At 46.5% G+C, this 17,571-nt stretch overlaps 1 protein-coding gene across 1 annotated transcript; it reads left to right on the top strand.

Annotated features, from left to right (window-relative positions):
• The first annotated feature begins 958 nt into the window (after positions 1-958).
• SLC15A3 (solute carrier family 15 member 3) lies at positions 959-16,725 on the top strand. The gene is made up of 8 exons (XM_083416392.1): positions 959-1,952; positions 5,141-5,439; positions 7,195-7,357; positions 10,647-10,757; positions 12,692-12,860; positions 14,620-14,778; positions 14,961-15,119; positions 15,440-16,725. The coding sequence occupies exons 1-8, from the start codon at positions 1,389-1,391 to the stop codon at positions 15,571-15,573; spliced, it is 1,758 nt and encodes a 585-aa protein (XP_083272518.1). The 5' UTR covers positions 959-1,388; the 3' UTR covers positions 15,574-16,725.
• The last annotated feature ends 846 nt before the right edge of the window (positions 16,726-17,571 follow it).

Here is a 17,571-nt window from a genome sequence, read left to right as displayed (position 1 = left end):
TTGATTTCCATCATGCAGCTATGAGGAAGCTTAATGGATTGATGTCCCAATGAGGGATGTCCCACTGAGAGAGCTCTTGTCCAGAGTGCTGCAATAAGGCTGTTTTTGCTGACTCATCAACAGAGGGGAAGGAATGAAGAACATAATCATTTCTAGGCCTTGTTATTGAGGCAGACCACCTCTCTTTGGCCTGCCATGAGCTAAAGCAGATGTGCATCACTATAGGTAACACAGAGCCCTCAGGACACTTCCAAACCCCTCTCTCCAGCTACACACCCCTTGAGGTTTTCTGCCTGGTTGCAAATGTGTCCTTGAGGTATGATAATGACTCTTGCTTGTCTGGATGGAGGGCAGAGAGGGGCAGGTGAGTGTGTACAGTAGCATCCGTCAGGGCTGCATGGGTGCCTTGCTCTCCTGACTTCCCTATGCCATGCATTGCTGCAGGTTACCAAGAGGTGAAGGGGGAAGTCAGTGGGGATCTCTGCACGGTGCAGCGTGGCATCGGATTGGCTCTGCCGCTGCACCGCACCGTGCCAGGCTCCCTTTATCTTCTTGGCAACCGGCAGCAACATGTGGCGTTGTGAAGTCAAGAAAGGCACGCAGCTCCACCTGTCAGCCACTACTGAGTGTGTGTAGAAACTAGCCTGCTGTACAAAGGCACACATTTGCATTAATTGCTCTGCTCACTTTTGTCTGTCTCTGGCCCTTCCCATCACTGGCCAGCGGCTCCTGGAGTTTTGCTCAAAAACGAATTCTGCCTGTAGACTGAAAAAGGTTCTGCATTCCTGAGACACAAGGAGAGGCAAATATGGAGATCTGGAGGGAGCTGCTTATTGTTGGTTCCCCCTGGGAGTTCCCTGGGTTTGGGAAAGCCTTGAGCAAAATGCCCTCATGTGTGCGTTGGCCGGGGCGGGGAGGGAGGTACTGTTGTAGTTGCCCATTCTCCTTCGTCTCATCTAGTTGTGAGAGCCTCATAGAAAAAGGCTATACTTTTGGTGGCTGAGGGAGCCAAAGAGCAGTTTTGCTTTGTTTTTAAAGTCAGATAAATAGATTAAAGAGCTGTTGTTGTTTCAAAACCCGCTGTCAGAAGGGATGGAAGATTGTAAAGTGGGAGGGAAGAAAATATGATTGTGACTCATGGGAAAAGGGAACCAGCTCTGCCTCGCAGAAAATGAAAGTTTCCTTTCAGAGAAAAGAGCTGTCATATGACATCTGTATTTGAGCAGAGAAATGAGGAAGTGCAAGGAGCACTGAGAGGCTCCGGAGTAGAAAGAGGATCCCTGGGAAGAAAGACTCGGAGGAAAAAACACGGGCAAGAAAGGGAGAGGCCGAGAGAATAGGCAGGTAGCCAGGCTGATAAAGAACTCAGATCCCAAGGCAGGGCTTGCATGGCCTCGCTGGGGGCCCGAGAGGAGCGGAAGCCCCTCATAAGGCAGGAGGAGGCCCCTGACAGGCCGGCCACATCTCCCTTTGAGGGCAGGAAGACTGCCTGTGCTGCTGTGCTGCTGGTGGAGATTCTGGAGCGAAGCGCTTTTTTTGGCATCGTCTCCAACCTCGTCCTGTACCTCAACAGCAGCAACTTCAACTGGGGCGGCGCCCAGTCTTCGCGTGCGGCATTGCTCTTCTTGGGGGCCTCCTACCTGTTTTCGCCCATTGGGGGCTGGCTTGCGGATGCTTACCTGGGCCGCTACTGGACCATTGCATTCAGCTTCCTGCTCTACTTGCTGTCAGCCTGCCTCCTGCCAGCCGTGGCCTCGCAAGATAGTCGGCTCTGGCTGTGTGGGGAGATGCCAACTTACCCAGTACAACCCGCCTGCAAAAATGGTAGTACGGACTGCAACCAGCAATTGCCAAGTCAATATTGTGCCCCTGTTATGTACAGTGGTCTACTGGTCCTGGCCCTGAGCATCAGCTCTGTCAAAGCCAACCTCACACCATTTGGCGCTGACCAGGTAAGAAGAGATCTGAGCTCACATCTATCCTTCCTATTTAAACAAGAAGGATACCGGTGCACTTTGCTCCTTGTTTCATGGGCTCCTTCTGTCTTCAATATACGTTGTTTGAGTAAACACAGTACCTCTGAAATACATTCGAAATGGTTTGGGTTTTTTCCTTTTAAAGAATTCTGGGCACTTTGATTTATTAAAGGTAGCTGGGAATTGTAAATCTGTGAGGGGGAAACCAGAGGGCCCAGAATTCTTTGAGGGAAATCATGTATTTTGGATGTGCTTTAAAGGCAAAGTATATATGCAACCTTTGGCTCATTGTCTCCTGACTTGTTGAAAGCAGAATGCATTATTTGTGTTTATTTTTGCATACTACCTTATATCCTGATTTTCAGTACAGATTTTCAGCAATAGCAATATAAGAAAACACAACATAAACCTAAGTGAATTAAATAAAAAATAGAAAAGGCCTCCAGAAATTTAAAAGTTTTTACCTGCGGCTGAAAAGATAACACGCTCAGTGTTAAGCGAACCTCTTTGGGGAAGGACTTCTAAAGTAGGGGCCCTGACTAAAGCATCTTTTTCAGTATGGAGGCTTTTCCTCTTCTTCAGTAGTTTTTCAATTAAATGTAGCTTTTGTCTTCCTATGTGTTATTTTCTGAAAAAGACAATAAAAGTTTTCGTTTTTAAAAGTAGAATTATTGTTATTATTATCATCATCAATAATACTAACAACAATCCACCCTTCACCCTAAGATCCCAGGGTGGGTTAAAACAATTAAAACACAATGTTAAAAACAACTTGAAACAACTTGCAATCACAGAAATAAAGCAGGTCTTCAAAATAAACATCTAAGCTGTGAAAAGGCAGGGTAAAAAGTCCATCTTCAGGATTCAGCAAAAGCTGTGTAATGAAGAGGCCTCCTCCATGATAAGGGAATTCCTTCTCCTGGGTCTCCAACCCCCTCCCCCTCCCCCCCAAAAAACCTCTGAGGGAAAGAGGCGTTCTTTCAGGTATTTTGGGGCCCAGATCCTTTAGGGGTTTAGCATGAGAATGGTTTCTGATGTCTGTACCAATAGGGTCAGTACTTCTGCCATGCTCAGTTTCCACCCAGAACACCATTAAAACCAAACAAACATGTGTAAAACCATCTGCAGCCAGGGGTCTTTCAAATTTGTAGGCGATTAGGCAACTTCCTGACTGAGCTCCTTACAAAGAACGAGGAAGAGCAGTTTCTCCTTCCCCCCTGAGAGCGAATTGAATTTCCCTTATCCTGGTCCTAGAATGGAGCTACTTGTCTGCTTGTGGCAGAACTAGAGCTAAACCGGATTATTCTCCCCATGTTATCCATGCTATTTGTGGGTTGCAAAATTGGGGGATGGGGGCAATTTTACCAAATATTCTTGGTGGGTTTATTTATTTGTTTTATGACCTGCTTCCCAGAGTTGGATATTGGTGGGTGAAGGAAGCAGGGGGCTAAGAGAGGATTGGAAGGAGGAAGGGCCCAAGCCCATTGCTTCCTCCAACTATATTAAGCAACACTATTTCAATGTTTAATAAAATAGTAGCTCAGTGGCAGAGCATCTGCTCTGCATGCAGATGGTCACAAGTTCAATCCTTGGCATGTGGTAGGACTGGGAGAGACCTTTAATGCTAGAGTTGCACTGCCAACTGGTGTAGAGACAATACTGAGCTAGATGGACAAGTGGCCTGATTTGGTATCGGCCAGCTTGCTGTGTTCTTATTAAAGCTAGATCCACAGTTGTGCCAACATTTAATGGATAACAAAATTCAGGAGCCCATTTTGGTAAATGCCCTCCAGAATGCAGCTGAAATTCCCCAACAGAACACAAAAAGAGCTTGCTGGATCAGGCCATTGACCCATTTTAGTCTAGCATTCTGTTCTCACAGCAGCCAACCAACAAGCAAGACTGGAACACAGCAGCACTTTCCCGTCCTGCGGTCTCCAGTAATTGTATTCAAAAACATGACTGCCTTGAACTGGGGAGTCAGAGGATCACCATCACAAACCCTCCAAGTGTCTCTATTTTCCAGGGACGTCCCTGATTTAGAGAAGCTGTCCTGGATTCTGATTTGATCCCGGATTGTCCCACTTTTCCTTAGGATATGCCTATTTTCATTGGAGAAATGTTGGCGGGTATGGAGTTATCCGACCCCTGAGCCGTCTGAAGGCAATCCTGTATAGGGAAGGTTTATTTTAATGTTAATGTTTTATTATGTTTTTATGTATGTTGGGAGCTGCCCAGAGCGGCTGGGGCAACCCAGTAAGATGTGTGGGGTATAAATAATAAAATTATCATGGAATGGGACATCCCTATTTTCATCGGAGAAATGTTGGAGCGTATGGCATCATGTCTGGTAGACTTTGATAGCTCTTTCCTCCATGAAAACAAAAGGGCCAAGCTTCAAAAGGATTTTGAGAAATAGAAACCATGTAAGAAATTTATTTTCTGAATAAATCTGTCTTGGTAGACAGACCAGTAGAAGGCTTTGCCCCCCCCCCCCAAATAATAATGCAGGAGAGGTTCAGTGTAGCTCCTGCAGTACTGATTGTCCCACCTTGTCCAGAACATTCCAGGTTAACCTTTCATCACCTCTTGTTTTTCGATTGCGTCTTCACAGTTACTTGGTAGCTCCAAAGCCAGCGCCCTCAAAATGTGGTATAGGGACATGCTAAAGAGACGATATAGTGCTCTCCTGCTCAAACTCCCACCCACCATCCAGTTTTTGTGCATCTTCATTAAAGCTGTCCTACCCCACCCACTTCCCCATAATTGTTCACAAACCAAGAAGAAGCCATTGCCTCCCTTGCAGTGGATAAGTCTTCTCCTCACCAGGGTTTGGTGTGTCAGGATACAGCTGCCTCTGTCAAACTCGACCTCAGGACCCCCTTGGTTTGCACCTCATTCAAATATCTTTTGTGGTGTCCCAAAAAAGAGTTTTCCATGTGTGCACATCACCCTTGCAAATAAGACCACAACAGTTATCAACCCCTATAAATGTTTACTAGTCCTAGTCCACTTATGCTTGGGCAGAAAGGACCCATTGTCTTTCAGGTTTTAAATATATTCCTTGTAGGTCACATGGAGACAATTCTTACAGGGATAAGTCACACAAGCAACTTGTCTATCAGAACATGGTCTCACTCCCTTGTGCTTTTAAAAATTTGAAGGTGACGGACCGTGGCCGGGATGCCACCCGACGTTTCTTCAACTGGTTCTACTGGAGCATTAATATTGGGGCTGTGATCTCTCTGCTGGTGATTGCCTTCATCCAGCAGAATGTGGACTTCCTTATTGGCTATGCTATCCCTGCTGGCTGCCTGGCCCTGGCCATCATTGTCTTCCTCCTGGCTGCCCCCACCTTTGTCACAAAGCCTGCGGCTGGCAGTCAAGTCTACCCCATGTTCCAGTTGGCCTTCCAGAAAAGCTGCTGTGGCCAAGCAATCCAGAAGATGACCACCAAAACCAGGTAAAGCAGAGGATATCTCTTTCGGCTGGCCAAGGCCATCTACCATATGGGACTTTCCTCTGAACAGTGCTGGATATGCGCTTAGGACTGGCATGAGCACCACTCAGAAAGCATGTGTGTAGCAGCTGGTTTAAAAAACAAAACAAAACTTCTTTAGATCAGTCAGAAAGGGTTGAGCATTACCTTCTGGCAAGGAGTTACCCTTTACCTAGACGGCATTAACACAGTGCAGGTGTACAGATGCAGCAAATGAGTTGGCAGAATCTTGAGAGAATTATAGACTTTACCACTTTAGGATGCAAGTAGGGGGTGACCTGCCAACCTAGCAGTTCGAAAGCACCCCCGGGTGCAAGTAGATAAATAGGGACCACTTACTAGCGGGAAGGTAAACGGTGTTACCGTGTGTGGCTCTGGCTCGCCAGAGCAGCTTCGTCACACTGGCCACGTGACCTGGAAGTGTCTGCGGACAGCGCTGGCTCCCAGCCTCTAGAGTGAGATGAGCGCACAACCCTAGAGTCTGTCAAGACTGGCCCGTACAGGCAGGGGTACCTTTACCTTTTATGGGGTGACATTAAAAAAATAGGGACCACCAGATAAAATGGTTCTTGCTTGGTCTGTTCTCTATGATGCTAGCTTTCTACTTTCAGAGAGTTTCTTAAACACACACACACACACAAAATAATTTTTTAAAATGGCATCCCCTGCTATAGCCTATTTGACCTCTTCATTCTGCTGCATTTTCAGACAAGGCCACATAAACTTATCCTAAGGGAATAGCTTCTTAATTAATTTAATATTCTATTTTTTCCATAATCTAGTGGAAAAAAGCACAGTGAAAATGTGACTAGCGAAGCTGAGCCCTGGAATCATTGGGAGCTCTCATATTATTTGGTTGGTCCACTTGTGTTGTGTGGAAAGGGACCATATAAAAAGACCCCTCAAGAAGGGTGGAAAGTATCTTCCAATTGCAGTAGGTGAAGCAATGCATGCTTCTCACTCACCAAGTGCACTGGAAGTGCAAAGGGTGGGGCATCTTTGGTTCTCCAGATGGTGTTGGAGTTCCCATTATTCCTTACCACAGACCATTTCCGAAGGGTCTGATGGGAGCTGTAGTTCAACAACACCTGGAGGGCTACAGGGTTCCCCATTCATGGACTAGCCCAATATTGTTTGCACTGACTGACAGCAGGTTTGCCAAGGTTTCGGATGGGTTTTTCTTTCCTCTGCCTAAAAATGTCAGGAATTGAACCTGGAGCCTTCTTCATCCAAAGCATATGTCTCACCACCCACAGAACTCTCTTTACAGCAAAGATGGAAAACCTGTGGTCCTCCAGATGTTGTTGAACTACAGCTTTTGTTGTCCTTGACCGTAGGCCGTGCTGGCTGTGGCTGATGGGACTTGTGGCCCTCTATGTTATCTGAGGCCAAGTTTCCTATCCCTTACAGCAGGGCAGGAGAAGAAACAATTCTCACTCTACTTCCAAACCATAGGAATGCACTCTCAGGGCCAAGGCTCAAAGGGACTGTGTAGACTTTGTGGGAAATAGATGGGTACTTTGTCCACCTTTGAACAGGTTGTTGAGTTCCGGAGGAATGTCACTTCAGGCTCTGTAATAACAGTCATGATTCCTATAAATGAAGTGAAACTGCTATTTGGGGATAAGAAGCCCACAAGAACTCATTTGAAGCCTGGAGTGTGACCCTGGTCACGTTATAAAAGCCCTGAAACACTTTTGCTGTTCCTTTTATCTACAGAACACATAGTAACCAGTCAGAAGCCGAGGCTAATGGCTCACTTTCAGGTCCAAGGACCCAGCCTGTGGGGATGTCACATGAGAATATTGCCAACTTCCAAGTGATCATGAAGATCCTACCTGTGTTGCTCACTCTCATCCCGTACTGGATGGTCTATTTCCAGGTAGGGCATGGCACCGTTTCCCAATTCTGGTCTGAAGCCCTGATCTGTTTAGTGCAGGTGTGGGGAAGCTGTGGCCCTCTGGATGTTGCTGAACTACAGCTCACAGCATCCCTGACTGTTGGCCATGCTGGCTAGGGCTGATGGGAGTTGGAGTCCCAAAACATTTGGAGGGTTACAGCTTCCCAATACCTGGTTTAGTGGCTGAAGTTAGAAGGAGCGGAGGGTTAAAGGATGTCCTTTCATTGCCAAAATGTTCTTAAACCATGTGTGACTTCATACTTTCATAATAATAGCACATAATAGCAATAGTGTGGTACAGGAACTCTCTCCATTTAGTCACTTTGCACTAAGCATGGAGCTTGGTCTTTGGACTACATAAGCTCTGCCCCATCCTTAGCAGGGAAGCAAATTCAACTAGGATTGCAACCCACTGTGCATTCATGTGGGCTCAAGCCCAAACTTAATTCCAAGCAAACTTGCATAGGGTGATCAGACTGCAAGGTTCCTCCTAGCAGGGCTAGATTTGGACCTTTAGAGGCCCTAAGCACTTAAAGGATTTGGGTTCCCTCTTCTATATCTAATTCAAAATATAAACAATAAAAAACCATAAAATAAAATTTATTTTTTGAAATGAAATGAAACCTACGGTAAGATGGGAAATAACATTTAGTTTTATATGTTTGTATAAATAATGTTTGTGTTTGTTCAGCTGCACCATATGGTCCATGGGAAATCTGGCAATGGGAAATTTCTGTGGTGCCCCCCTTCCCTTAGTGCCCTAAGGAGGGGCTATAGAAAAAACAGGGTGTCTGCCCATTTCATTTCCCCCTTGGTTCCTGTTGGCTTTTACAGCACAGCTGTAAAGTTGACAAGCAGTTACTATAAAGTGAAATGAAATGCACATTAAAAGCAAAGCTATGGAAGCAGAGGTGCTTCTATTCCCGTACATTTCCCCCCAACAAGGTCATAAATCCTTGTTTGTAGGTGAGTGGGTTGCCAGGAAAATGTGAAACCATTTATCCCAAAGAGATATTTGCGAGGGAGAAGGAGCAAGTGTGGCGGCAACAATAAAACAGATTATTCTAAATGTTAAAAATTGCTTAGGAGGATGTCTGTTTTGATACAAGCTCATGGTGTTTCCATACAACACGGTTTCACTAATCCACTCTGAGGTGCTATGACACTAAGTCAGCTGTTGAGAGAGGTCTTCCTTCTCCAAGGCACCAGGCATCTCAGCAGGGATAGGAAACTTCCAGGTGTTACTGGACTCCATTTGCTATCACCTCTGACTGTTGACTATGTTGGGTGGGCTTGATGGGAGTTGGAATCCAACAACAGAGGGCTACAGGTTACCTAATCCTAGGATTCTTTTTAATGAATCCATTTAATAATATGCCTTTTAACTGATTAACCAATTCCGATTAAAATCGGAGTTGTGCCAAAATGGGACGAGGATACACATTGTACAGAATACATGGCCTCTTATGTAATCAAATACACCCGGACACACTTTCACTGATTGCTGAGGATAGGTCTGCAAAACAGTGAGGAAATGGCACTCATTCTGAGGTCTGCAAAACAGTGAGGAAATGGCACTCATTCTGAGTAAAAGTAGGTGCCCTTGCTGTGGTTGGCTTTGTGATGTCATCATGTAACTAAATCTGATTGGCCAGCTAAAAGGCAACCCATCCCTGAGGTGCTCAGATAATGAATTTCACTGTTCTTGCAGCATCTGCCCTGCAGATGTCTGGGAAACCAATGTGTACTGAAGACCCATGGATGGGTATGGGCACATCAAAGAAAGCCCTGTGCATCTGCTTATTTATAAGGACTTTTGAAGTTTGTTAGTTTGTGTAGGCATGTGCTACATTTAAATCCCTGACTTTGCTCTATGGCGGAACTCATGGTGGCATACAAGGGTTCTCCCCAGATGTTCTCCCCAGATGTTCTTCCCATCCAAGCACTGACCAGACCCAGGCCTGTAAACATAGCCACCAAAATCTTGGTGCCTTGGTTCTCTGGGTGACTCCTGGGGGCCAGGGCATTTCGGGGCTCCTCAGTGGTTTTTTTGAGGGGGGTTGGACCCTCAGTGTTCAGAGGGCCATGCACATGACATCAGGACATCACATTGGGCCCCCTCAAATATCTGGAGAAGCTGGCCCCTCTGCCTGCAAAGCTTCAACTAAGTGGCTGCATAATGGGACTCAGACCAGAACTTGGGCCCTATGTTCCTGTTTTCCATACTTTATTAGTGTTTCAGGTCTGCAACATATCCTTTGCTTGCAATGGATGAATAAGAGTTTATTGCAGATTCAACTAAGTTGTTTTGGGGTTAGTTTGTTTTTTGCAATTGTGACCCCATATATTACACAGGCTGGTCCCACTCTTGTGTTTTTGTTTCCCTTACTGAAACCCTCTCCTGGTCTCAGGAGACATTTCTTTATGGTTCTGGCTGCTTTATAGGACAGAAGTTAGGGGGGTTTTGTACCATGCACAGGATTTGGGTGCTAATTTCCACTTTTGTAGCAGAGGCAGCCGAATATGCAAATGCAATCAGATCTGCATATCTAGCCACCAGGGAGAGAACACATTAAATGTTTCTTATTGGCATTTAATATGATCAGGGATTTAAACAGCTCTGGCTGGCTTTATTAGATGCATTATTTGTGAGTTTCAGGGAGACTTGTTATCACTAACAATGATTTATGAGTTCCTGAATTTTACAACAGATTCATCTGTTTGTAAAGTTGGTGCAAAATTGTTTCCTGATATCTTCACATCAAGGAATAACACAAGAATAGTTGTCTGTATGTGGTGGGCATTGCCAATGACGTCCAGACATTTGATCACCACAGAGCTTATACCAGTGGTTCCCAAACTTTTTTGGTTCCATAAACTCACTCCCAGTGCTGCTTACTCTACCTTAGGAGAGGCTTTATTAGTACTTTGCATGCCCCACTAAGGAAGATAATAACACAATAAAATTCAAAGCAGTAACAATTATTTGCACATTTATTAAAAATCCAGTTGAAACTATTGAGTTAATTCAACGAAATTGATTAGCTTGATCCAGATATATCAGCTGCTCAAAATCTGATTGTCATTTACACTTCCACTGCTTCCCTGCTGCCCCCTTGCCTCTTAACACCCCCCCCCAAGTAATCCCCCCCTTTGGGAACCACTGGCTTAGTCCTTGACAGTCAGCTGGGTTGGGGTCAATCAAAGACTCGTGATCTTTCTAGCTGAGCATATATATCTTTAATGGCATTCCTCTTGTATCGTGTTTTAGATGCAGTCAACCTACTACCTGCAGGGTCTGCACCTCTACATCCCCAACATCTTTCAGAAGAGTCAGCAGAACAACAGTGCTTTCTCAGTGGCCGCAGATGGTCACTACACGGTAGGCCATGAGAAACAATGCTTGAGAAGATGGTGTAAGACTGTCCAGCCCAGACGACGGAGCTTGTGCCAAGCTCTGTGCTTTAAGAAGGGGACGAGCTGTGGTGACTTGGGTCACGTTGTGACAAATGTGGCACCCATCACAACAAATGTCTCTTATAAGTGGAGGAGATATGGGTGCTCAACAGCTCCAGTAAATAGGCTGATCCTGTGGTGAATGTGTTAAGGAACAAGAGGGCTTCTTCAGGGAAGGGACATAAAGCAACAGCCTGGTTCTGCCCAGAGCAACATTCCTCCTCCTCTGCAACAGCCCAGGCACAACCCCTATTTTTATAGGCAGAATGACTGCTGACAAGCTGCATGTGACTCTAGCAATAACAGGCCTCAGACACCACAAACAGAAGAGAAATTGTTCCACTTCCCCTCAGGGCCCAAACTGTGTTGTGCTAAGCTAAGGGGAAAGTTGAGATAGGAGTAAGGATAGGAGGCATTTGCAGGAGAGAATGAGGGATTTTGGGGAAAGAACTCAGGCATTCATGTTGGCTTTGGACTTCTTTCTTAAGGGAATGACCTTCTGTTTCATGAATAGGAAGAAGTCTCTTTTATTTGAAGGACTTAAACGGCATTGATTTCTCCCCCCTCACATCCTTTCTGATATTGCTTGCCCATCTCCTCAGCTTGGTAGCTGTGGTGCTTTTATTACTGTTTCTCAACTTCATTCTGGGGAAAACATCCTCAGAATATGCAGCCATGATCCTTATAGTGGTCTCTGGAAATCTGTTGAAAAGATGTATGTGTGGGTTCATTTCCTTCTTGCAGGGAGCCAACCATATGCAGAGATTGCCACGAACAGGACTGTGCTTTTTGCACAGTCTGTAAAACACTCTATTGTGGGGAATATGATAAAAGCACGATCATGTAATTGGGTTGCTTGTATACAACCAACCCATGATAATCAGGGGTGAGAAAGCACATTGTGATATTGGGCAGCCACTACATGTTTAAAAGGGACGCGGGTGGTGCTGTGGTCTAGACCACAGAGCATAGGGCTTGCCGATCAGAAGGTCGGCGGTTCGAATCCCCGCAATGGGGTGAGCTCCCATTGCTCAGTCCCTGCTCCTGCCCACCTAGCAGTTTGAAAGCACGTCAAAGTGCAAGTAGATAAATAGGTACTGCTTCGGCAGGAAGGTAAACGGCATTTCTGTCTTCTGCTCTGTTTCGCCAGAAGCAGCATAGTCATGCTGGCCACATGACCCGGAAGCTGTCTGCAGACAAACGCCGGCTCCCTCGGCCTATAGAGTGAGATGAGCATACAACCCCAGAGTTGTCCATGACTGGACCTAACGGTCAGGGGTACCTTTACCTTTACCTTACATGTTTTGAAGGTTGTACCAATTGGCCACAGCAGTCGGGGACAGTTGGCACAACCAGATTAGTGCATTCAAAAATGTTAGTTGAGCAGAAGCAGTCCTGTGGTTCCTTCATCAGCTTGCAACTCAACCCACTTACCACAGCAGGGCAGCCATTCCTGGCACAGTAAATAAGGGTGGGATTGTGAGGGGTGAGCATTTGGGAGAAGCAATGACACCAGGTGTTGAAAGTGGTTGCTGAACTCTGCATGGACCCACTCACTGTGACAGTACGGTGGTGTGTATTGTCCCTTTGCAGCTCCATAGAATCCAAGCCTCTTGCAGGACATCCCATCAAACAGGTGTTCCCACATCCACTAGCTCCATAGAAGTGTCAATGGTATCTGTAAGCAGAGCTTTTTTCCAGCTGGAACTCACTGGCACTTAGTTCCAGCACCTCTCAGGTGGGCACCATAGCCGTTATAAGAGAATAAGAGAGGCATTCATGGTGAGTTCCTGCACCTCCTCTTCTAGAAAACAACAACACTGTCTGTAAATATATCTGAAGTGCGCTCTCTCTCTCCAGTTCCCAGATGCCTGGCTCCTTCTAGCTAATGTGGTGGTTCTGCTGGTCCTGGTCCCACTAAAGGACCGGGTCATAGACCCGTTCCTGGCAAAGAGGAAGCTATTGCCTTCAGCACTGAAGAGGATGGCTCTAGGCATGTTCTTTGGGCTTGCCTCAGTTATTGTTGCAGGTGAGTCATACATTCATCTGTATCAATCCCAACCGCTTCCAGACAGGCAGGGCCGTAGCTAGGGGGTGGTGAGGAAGGCCCCTGTCAGGGGCACAGGCAAGGGGGCACGCACACTGAAGTGCATTCAGTCATGTCTTACACACAGAAATACATACTACTCACTTACTACTAGAAGGACTATACAATCTGATTTTTTCTGAAGACCTGCCCTGAGCGTTGCAGTCCAGATGTCCAGGTTGCAATGCAAATGTCAGGATGCTTTAGCCAGTGCTGATTGCCCACTAGGCCTGTCAATCATCAGCACAGGCTGTGCAGTCCATATAGCTGCTTCCCTACAGTGTGCGCAGGGGTGCCCCAGGTCAAAGACGCCAATGTTTCCCTAGCACATTTTCTGCCTAATGAGCATTACTGTGGTCAGTTGGCATGCTCACAATATATAGATATAGATTCATTCCAAACCCTGGCAAGGCTTTGTAGAGCAGCAGGGCTATCTTCCATGGCTGTAAGGGCATCAGCCCAGCACAAGAGGAGGGGGAATTAAATTGCTCTCCCCCTTGTTAGCAAGGCCCAACCCAGAGGCCAGCCAGAAATTCCTGCAGAAGCATCTAATGACCCAGTTCTGGACATTTGCAGCATCTGGGAAACTCCTCTAGAACTTCACGCTGTTGCTGACATTTAATGTCTTGACTGGGAGCGAGACTGTACTGCTTCCCTGGTTGTCTTATGTAAGCCCAGTTTAGTCATGAGATGCCTGGCATGGTCTGAGGAGTCAGGAGCCAGGTTTGCCCTCACAGTGAAAGGACAATTAGGAACGCCTCCATGTAACTGAAACACAATGGATGTTCCATTCTTCCCTCATGTTAACGAGTTTGTGGGTGCTAGGCACCTATAATCCCTGGATCCAGGGTTCAGGAAACTTGATTAAAATATAAGCCAGGCTAGCTACTTCATGAGGTAATCACCATCAAGAGAGAACAAAGGAAAGGCGATGAGCCATTCAGAAAGCAGTGGAGAGGGGGCTCTGTGCTGGATTGCAAATGGGTGGGGCTCTTAGATAGTGAGAAGGACAAAGCCTTTTTCTTAGGGAGCAGAGCTTTTTGTGGAGTGACCTAGAATAGGGAAACGTTGCAGGCTGGAAAGGCAGAGAGAGAGAGAGAGAGAGAGTCATGGCTGATTTCTGCTTGAATCCAAGGCTGTGGCTATGGGAGAAACAAGACCCCTCTGAGGTGTTAATGTTGTGAACCTTTCCATCATAGGCTCAGGTTGCATTTATGTGTAAATAACCATATTTCATAAAGACACCACAGTCTCCGTTGTGCCACATTTACAAAAGGAAACAGAGGCACCAGGTAAGCATCTGGAATCTCACACTGCTCAGAGATTGGGGTGGCATGCAACTTTATGTTCCATTCTTTCCTGACCCCCTTTTGTGCTACACTCCCTGTCTCTCAGTGATTATGACCCTTAAAGAACCATTTACACCTCTTGCAATTGTGGCATGATAAGGACTCATTGAAACAGCAATCTGAGGAGGAGGGGAGATTAATTTGAAGCATTGATTGGCAAACAGGAAAGTGCACAGAAGTGTACCACATGGCTCTCTTTTAAGCTGTTAGCTGGTGGAATACTCTCATTAAAGGAACAGCGAACCACCCACACCCACCCACCCACCCAAACAGAGGCATGGCCTATGATTAAATATATCCCATCTGTGAAATGCATCATTCCTATGGGTCTAAAGGCTGCTTCTGCTCAATAGGTGTTCTGGAGTCTGAGCGTCTGAAATACGTGAACAACAATGGGACCATCTCACAGAGAATTGGGAAGGATGTTTACAATGCAGCCCCGCTCTACATCTGGTGGCAAATCCCTCAATACCTGCTCATTGGAATCAGCGAAATCTTTGCCAGCATTCCTGGTAAGCAGCACAGAAGAGTTTTCTATGGCACTAGCAAGCCTGGAACTGCACACAAGGGGAAAAGCTGTTGGGAGGGGGTCAATGGAAGCCTAAATACAGCTATGGCTTATGGAGCCTTGAATAATGGTTTAAAAATAGCTGGTACCTTGCTCTTCTGGTTAACCAACACTCCTTTCTCCCAGGGCTGGAGTTTGCCTACTCAGAAGCTCCCAAATCCATGCAAGGAGCCATCATGGGTCTCTTCTTCTTCATTTCCGGTGTGGGATCACTTTTAGGATCTGGCCTCCTGACGTTGCTTTCTGTGCCGGACAATGGCTGGATGCACTGCCCAGAGGATTTCGGTAAGTGATACAACATCTGCTGCCCTTTAGCTACAAGTAGTGGGTAAAACCTGACTGCAGGGAGAGTTAAAGGGCCTCTTGACATGCCCCTCCTAGGGTCTGGGCTTTGGCCGATGTCCGAGTTATAACGGTGTAGGCAAGAAATGAACCTGGTGTGTCTGAGAGGTTGCAAAGAAGGTATGTTGTCAGGAGGCTGCTGTAGACAGAGACTATCAGGAAAGAATTGCCTGGAGTGGTGAATGCTGCACTCAGTGGCAATGGGACTCCCTGCTGCTGGCCTGCTTTGTGTGCACTAATGGCTCTCCCTTTTTCTCCCCTAGGGAACATTAACAACTGTCGGATGGATTATTATTTCTTCCTGCTGGCCGGGATTCAGACAGTAACCTGTGTCCTCTTTGTCTGGATCTCCATCCGCTATGAGCGCCTCCGCTCTGCTGGCCGCGAGGGCAACTAACATCCTCTGCCTTCTTCCACCGGGACTGCAAAGAGGCGCCAGAGTCCCCTGGATCTCAGCTTGCTGCAGAATCCCCACCACTGTAGCCTATATGGTTAACTGCTGGGACGTTGCAGAGGCCAATGGTATATAAAAGGATTAGAGAAATTAATTGGGGATAGAGCCGTCAGTGGCAGCCAGCCAAAGTCGACAACCGCACGTTCAAAGTGTCATTAACGTCTTAGTTCTTGAAGCTGAGCCCGGGGAGCCCAAATTAATTATCCCGGGATATAAGCCACTGTGACTAAGTCACACGGACCCGTTCTCTGACCTGGCAAAGCTGCTCTCGCTCCTGTGAGTGCTTAGCATTCCTTTTGCAGCTCAGCTGTCCTTTTTGGTGGCGGGATTAAACCCAAAAATAAGAGAGGAGTTCTCCCTGTATCTCTCCTCCCTCTGCCCCCTCCTCCCCCCCCCCATGCCCAAGCCACTGACAAGACCATTCTATCTTTAAGCCACTGTGCAGCCTTCTTGAAAGTCACCTCCTCAGGGAAATTATTCTCTCTGGCCAAGGGTGAGTATAGCAAATGGAGATGTGGCTGGTGATGGGTTAAGACATCAGATATATACAGCAAAGCTTTTCAGGCAACGAGATCTGGTGTGGAGGGATCCACAGTCCTCTTCTGAGAATGGACATGGCCTTTAAGGTGTGTACCATCAGTTACTAAGAGCCAGTTTTGTCACAGAGAAAACACCACCTGTTGCCCTGCTTCTGGGGGGCATGGCTTCTGTTGCATGAAAAAACGAAAGTGGTGGGCCTGGGATTTGAAGAGCACAACAGTGTTAATGGGATGGGCCCAGAGAAGATGGAAAGGAATGGCACTTGTGGAATGGGGACTTCCTGACTGCTCCCTCCCACCTCACGGCAGCCCTTAGACACAAACATCCAGCAATGGCAGGGACTGCAATGGGACTGGGAAATCGGAGGAATCTGACAGGGGTGTCTTGGGGAAGCTTTTAGTACTTTAAGACCTCTGTGGACCCAAGCACTTGTATTTTGAACTTATGCAATGTGAACCTATGTCACTTCATTTTACATGTGGGGAATACAGGAATAGATTTATATTGTGGAATGGAAACATTGGTCACTTTCAATTAAAAAAAACAATCACCCAATGTGTTTCTGATCCTGTGACTGAATAAACTTCACTTGCAAACGTGAGCCAGCACAAAATCTAAAATAATGTTTCGATAATTGCTTTAGTAAGCCTTCTTGTGGCCTTTTAAGTCCATCTCAGCATTCCTTTTGGAATGCAAAGAAGAGTAGAATTATCTTTGCAATGCCAACCCCAAAAGTGGTTTCTGTGTGGAAGAAGCCTGGCATAGATGTGGGTCAAAGGCGACAGGTTGTTCCTAGTGTGGCATCTTTAACTTAGCAAGGGCTTTGATCTGGACCACAGTAGCAATTGCACCCAGCTGGGCTGGATTCCGCTGCAGCTCGTGTCAGCTCAGTGTGTTGGATTTGCTCTTCAGCTGTCGTTATGAATTTTTAAAATTAAAATCAATGCCAAACTCCCTATAGAAACATTCCGTGCTTGACAAGACTCCCGTAGAATCCCAGAGAGAAGTTCCACAGGGCCTCGTCTTACTTTTCCTGGTAATATGAAATCTAATCCTAAATGATTTATGACCAGTGGGCCTGTAGCTTATCGGCATATTTGAGGAGTGACAGGAGGACGGAAGGTGGCAGTTAGAAGAGCCTCCCACAGAGACAAGTTTCAACAGCGCAGGGGGGGGGGCTCCTGTCAATTCAAAATGCATGGAGGAGGGGTTTTTTGGCAGGTGTCTCCTGCAAGGATGGGATAAGCGGTACTTGCTGAATTTCCTTCCATGCAGGGAAAAATTGGTGGTAGGATAGCATCAGCTCTAGGTTGGGCAAGACACCCCTCCTGCGTTGAGTCCAGCACCTCATCACAGTTCTCACCAGCTGCTGCCCCTCTTCCTCTTCTGCCTCCTCCTGCT

The sequence above is a fragment of the Podarcis tiliguerta genome (genome assembly GCF_965153285.1).
Source record: "Podarcis tiliguerta genome assembly, chromosome: 1".
NCBI classification, from domain to species: domain Eukaryota; kingdom Metazoa; phylum Chordata; class Lepidosauria; order Squamata; family Lacertidae; genus Podarcis; species Podarcis tiliguerta.
This window is presented reverse-complemented; position numbering and strand designations above follow the sequence as displayed.

Coding starts and splice junctions, on each gene's coding strand:
- SLC15A3 (XM_083416392.1), top strand. CDS start 1,389: ATGGCCTCGCTGGGGGCCCGAGAGGAGCGGAAGCCCCTCATAAGGCAG. Junction 12,861..14,619: donor TGCCTCAGTTATTGTTGCAG/GTGAGTCATACA, acceptor TCTGCTCAATAG/GTGTTCTGGAGTCTGAGCGT. Junction 14,779..14,960: donor AATCTTTGCCAGCATTCCTG/GTAAGCAGCACA, acceptor CCTTTCTCCCAG/GGCTGGAGTTTGCCTACTCA.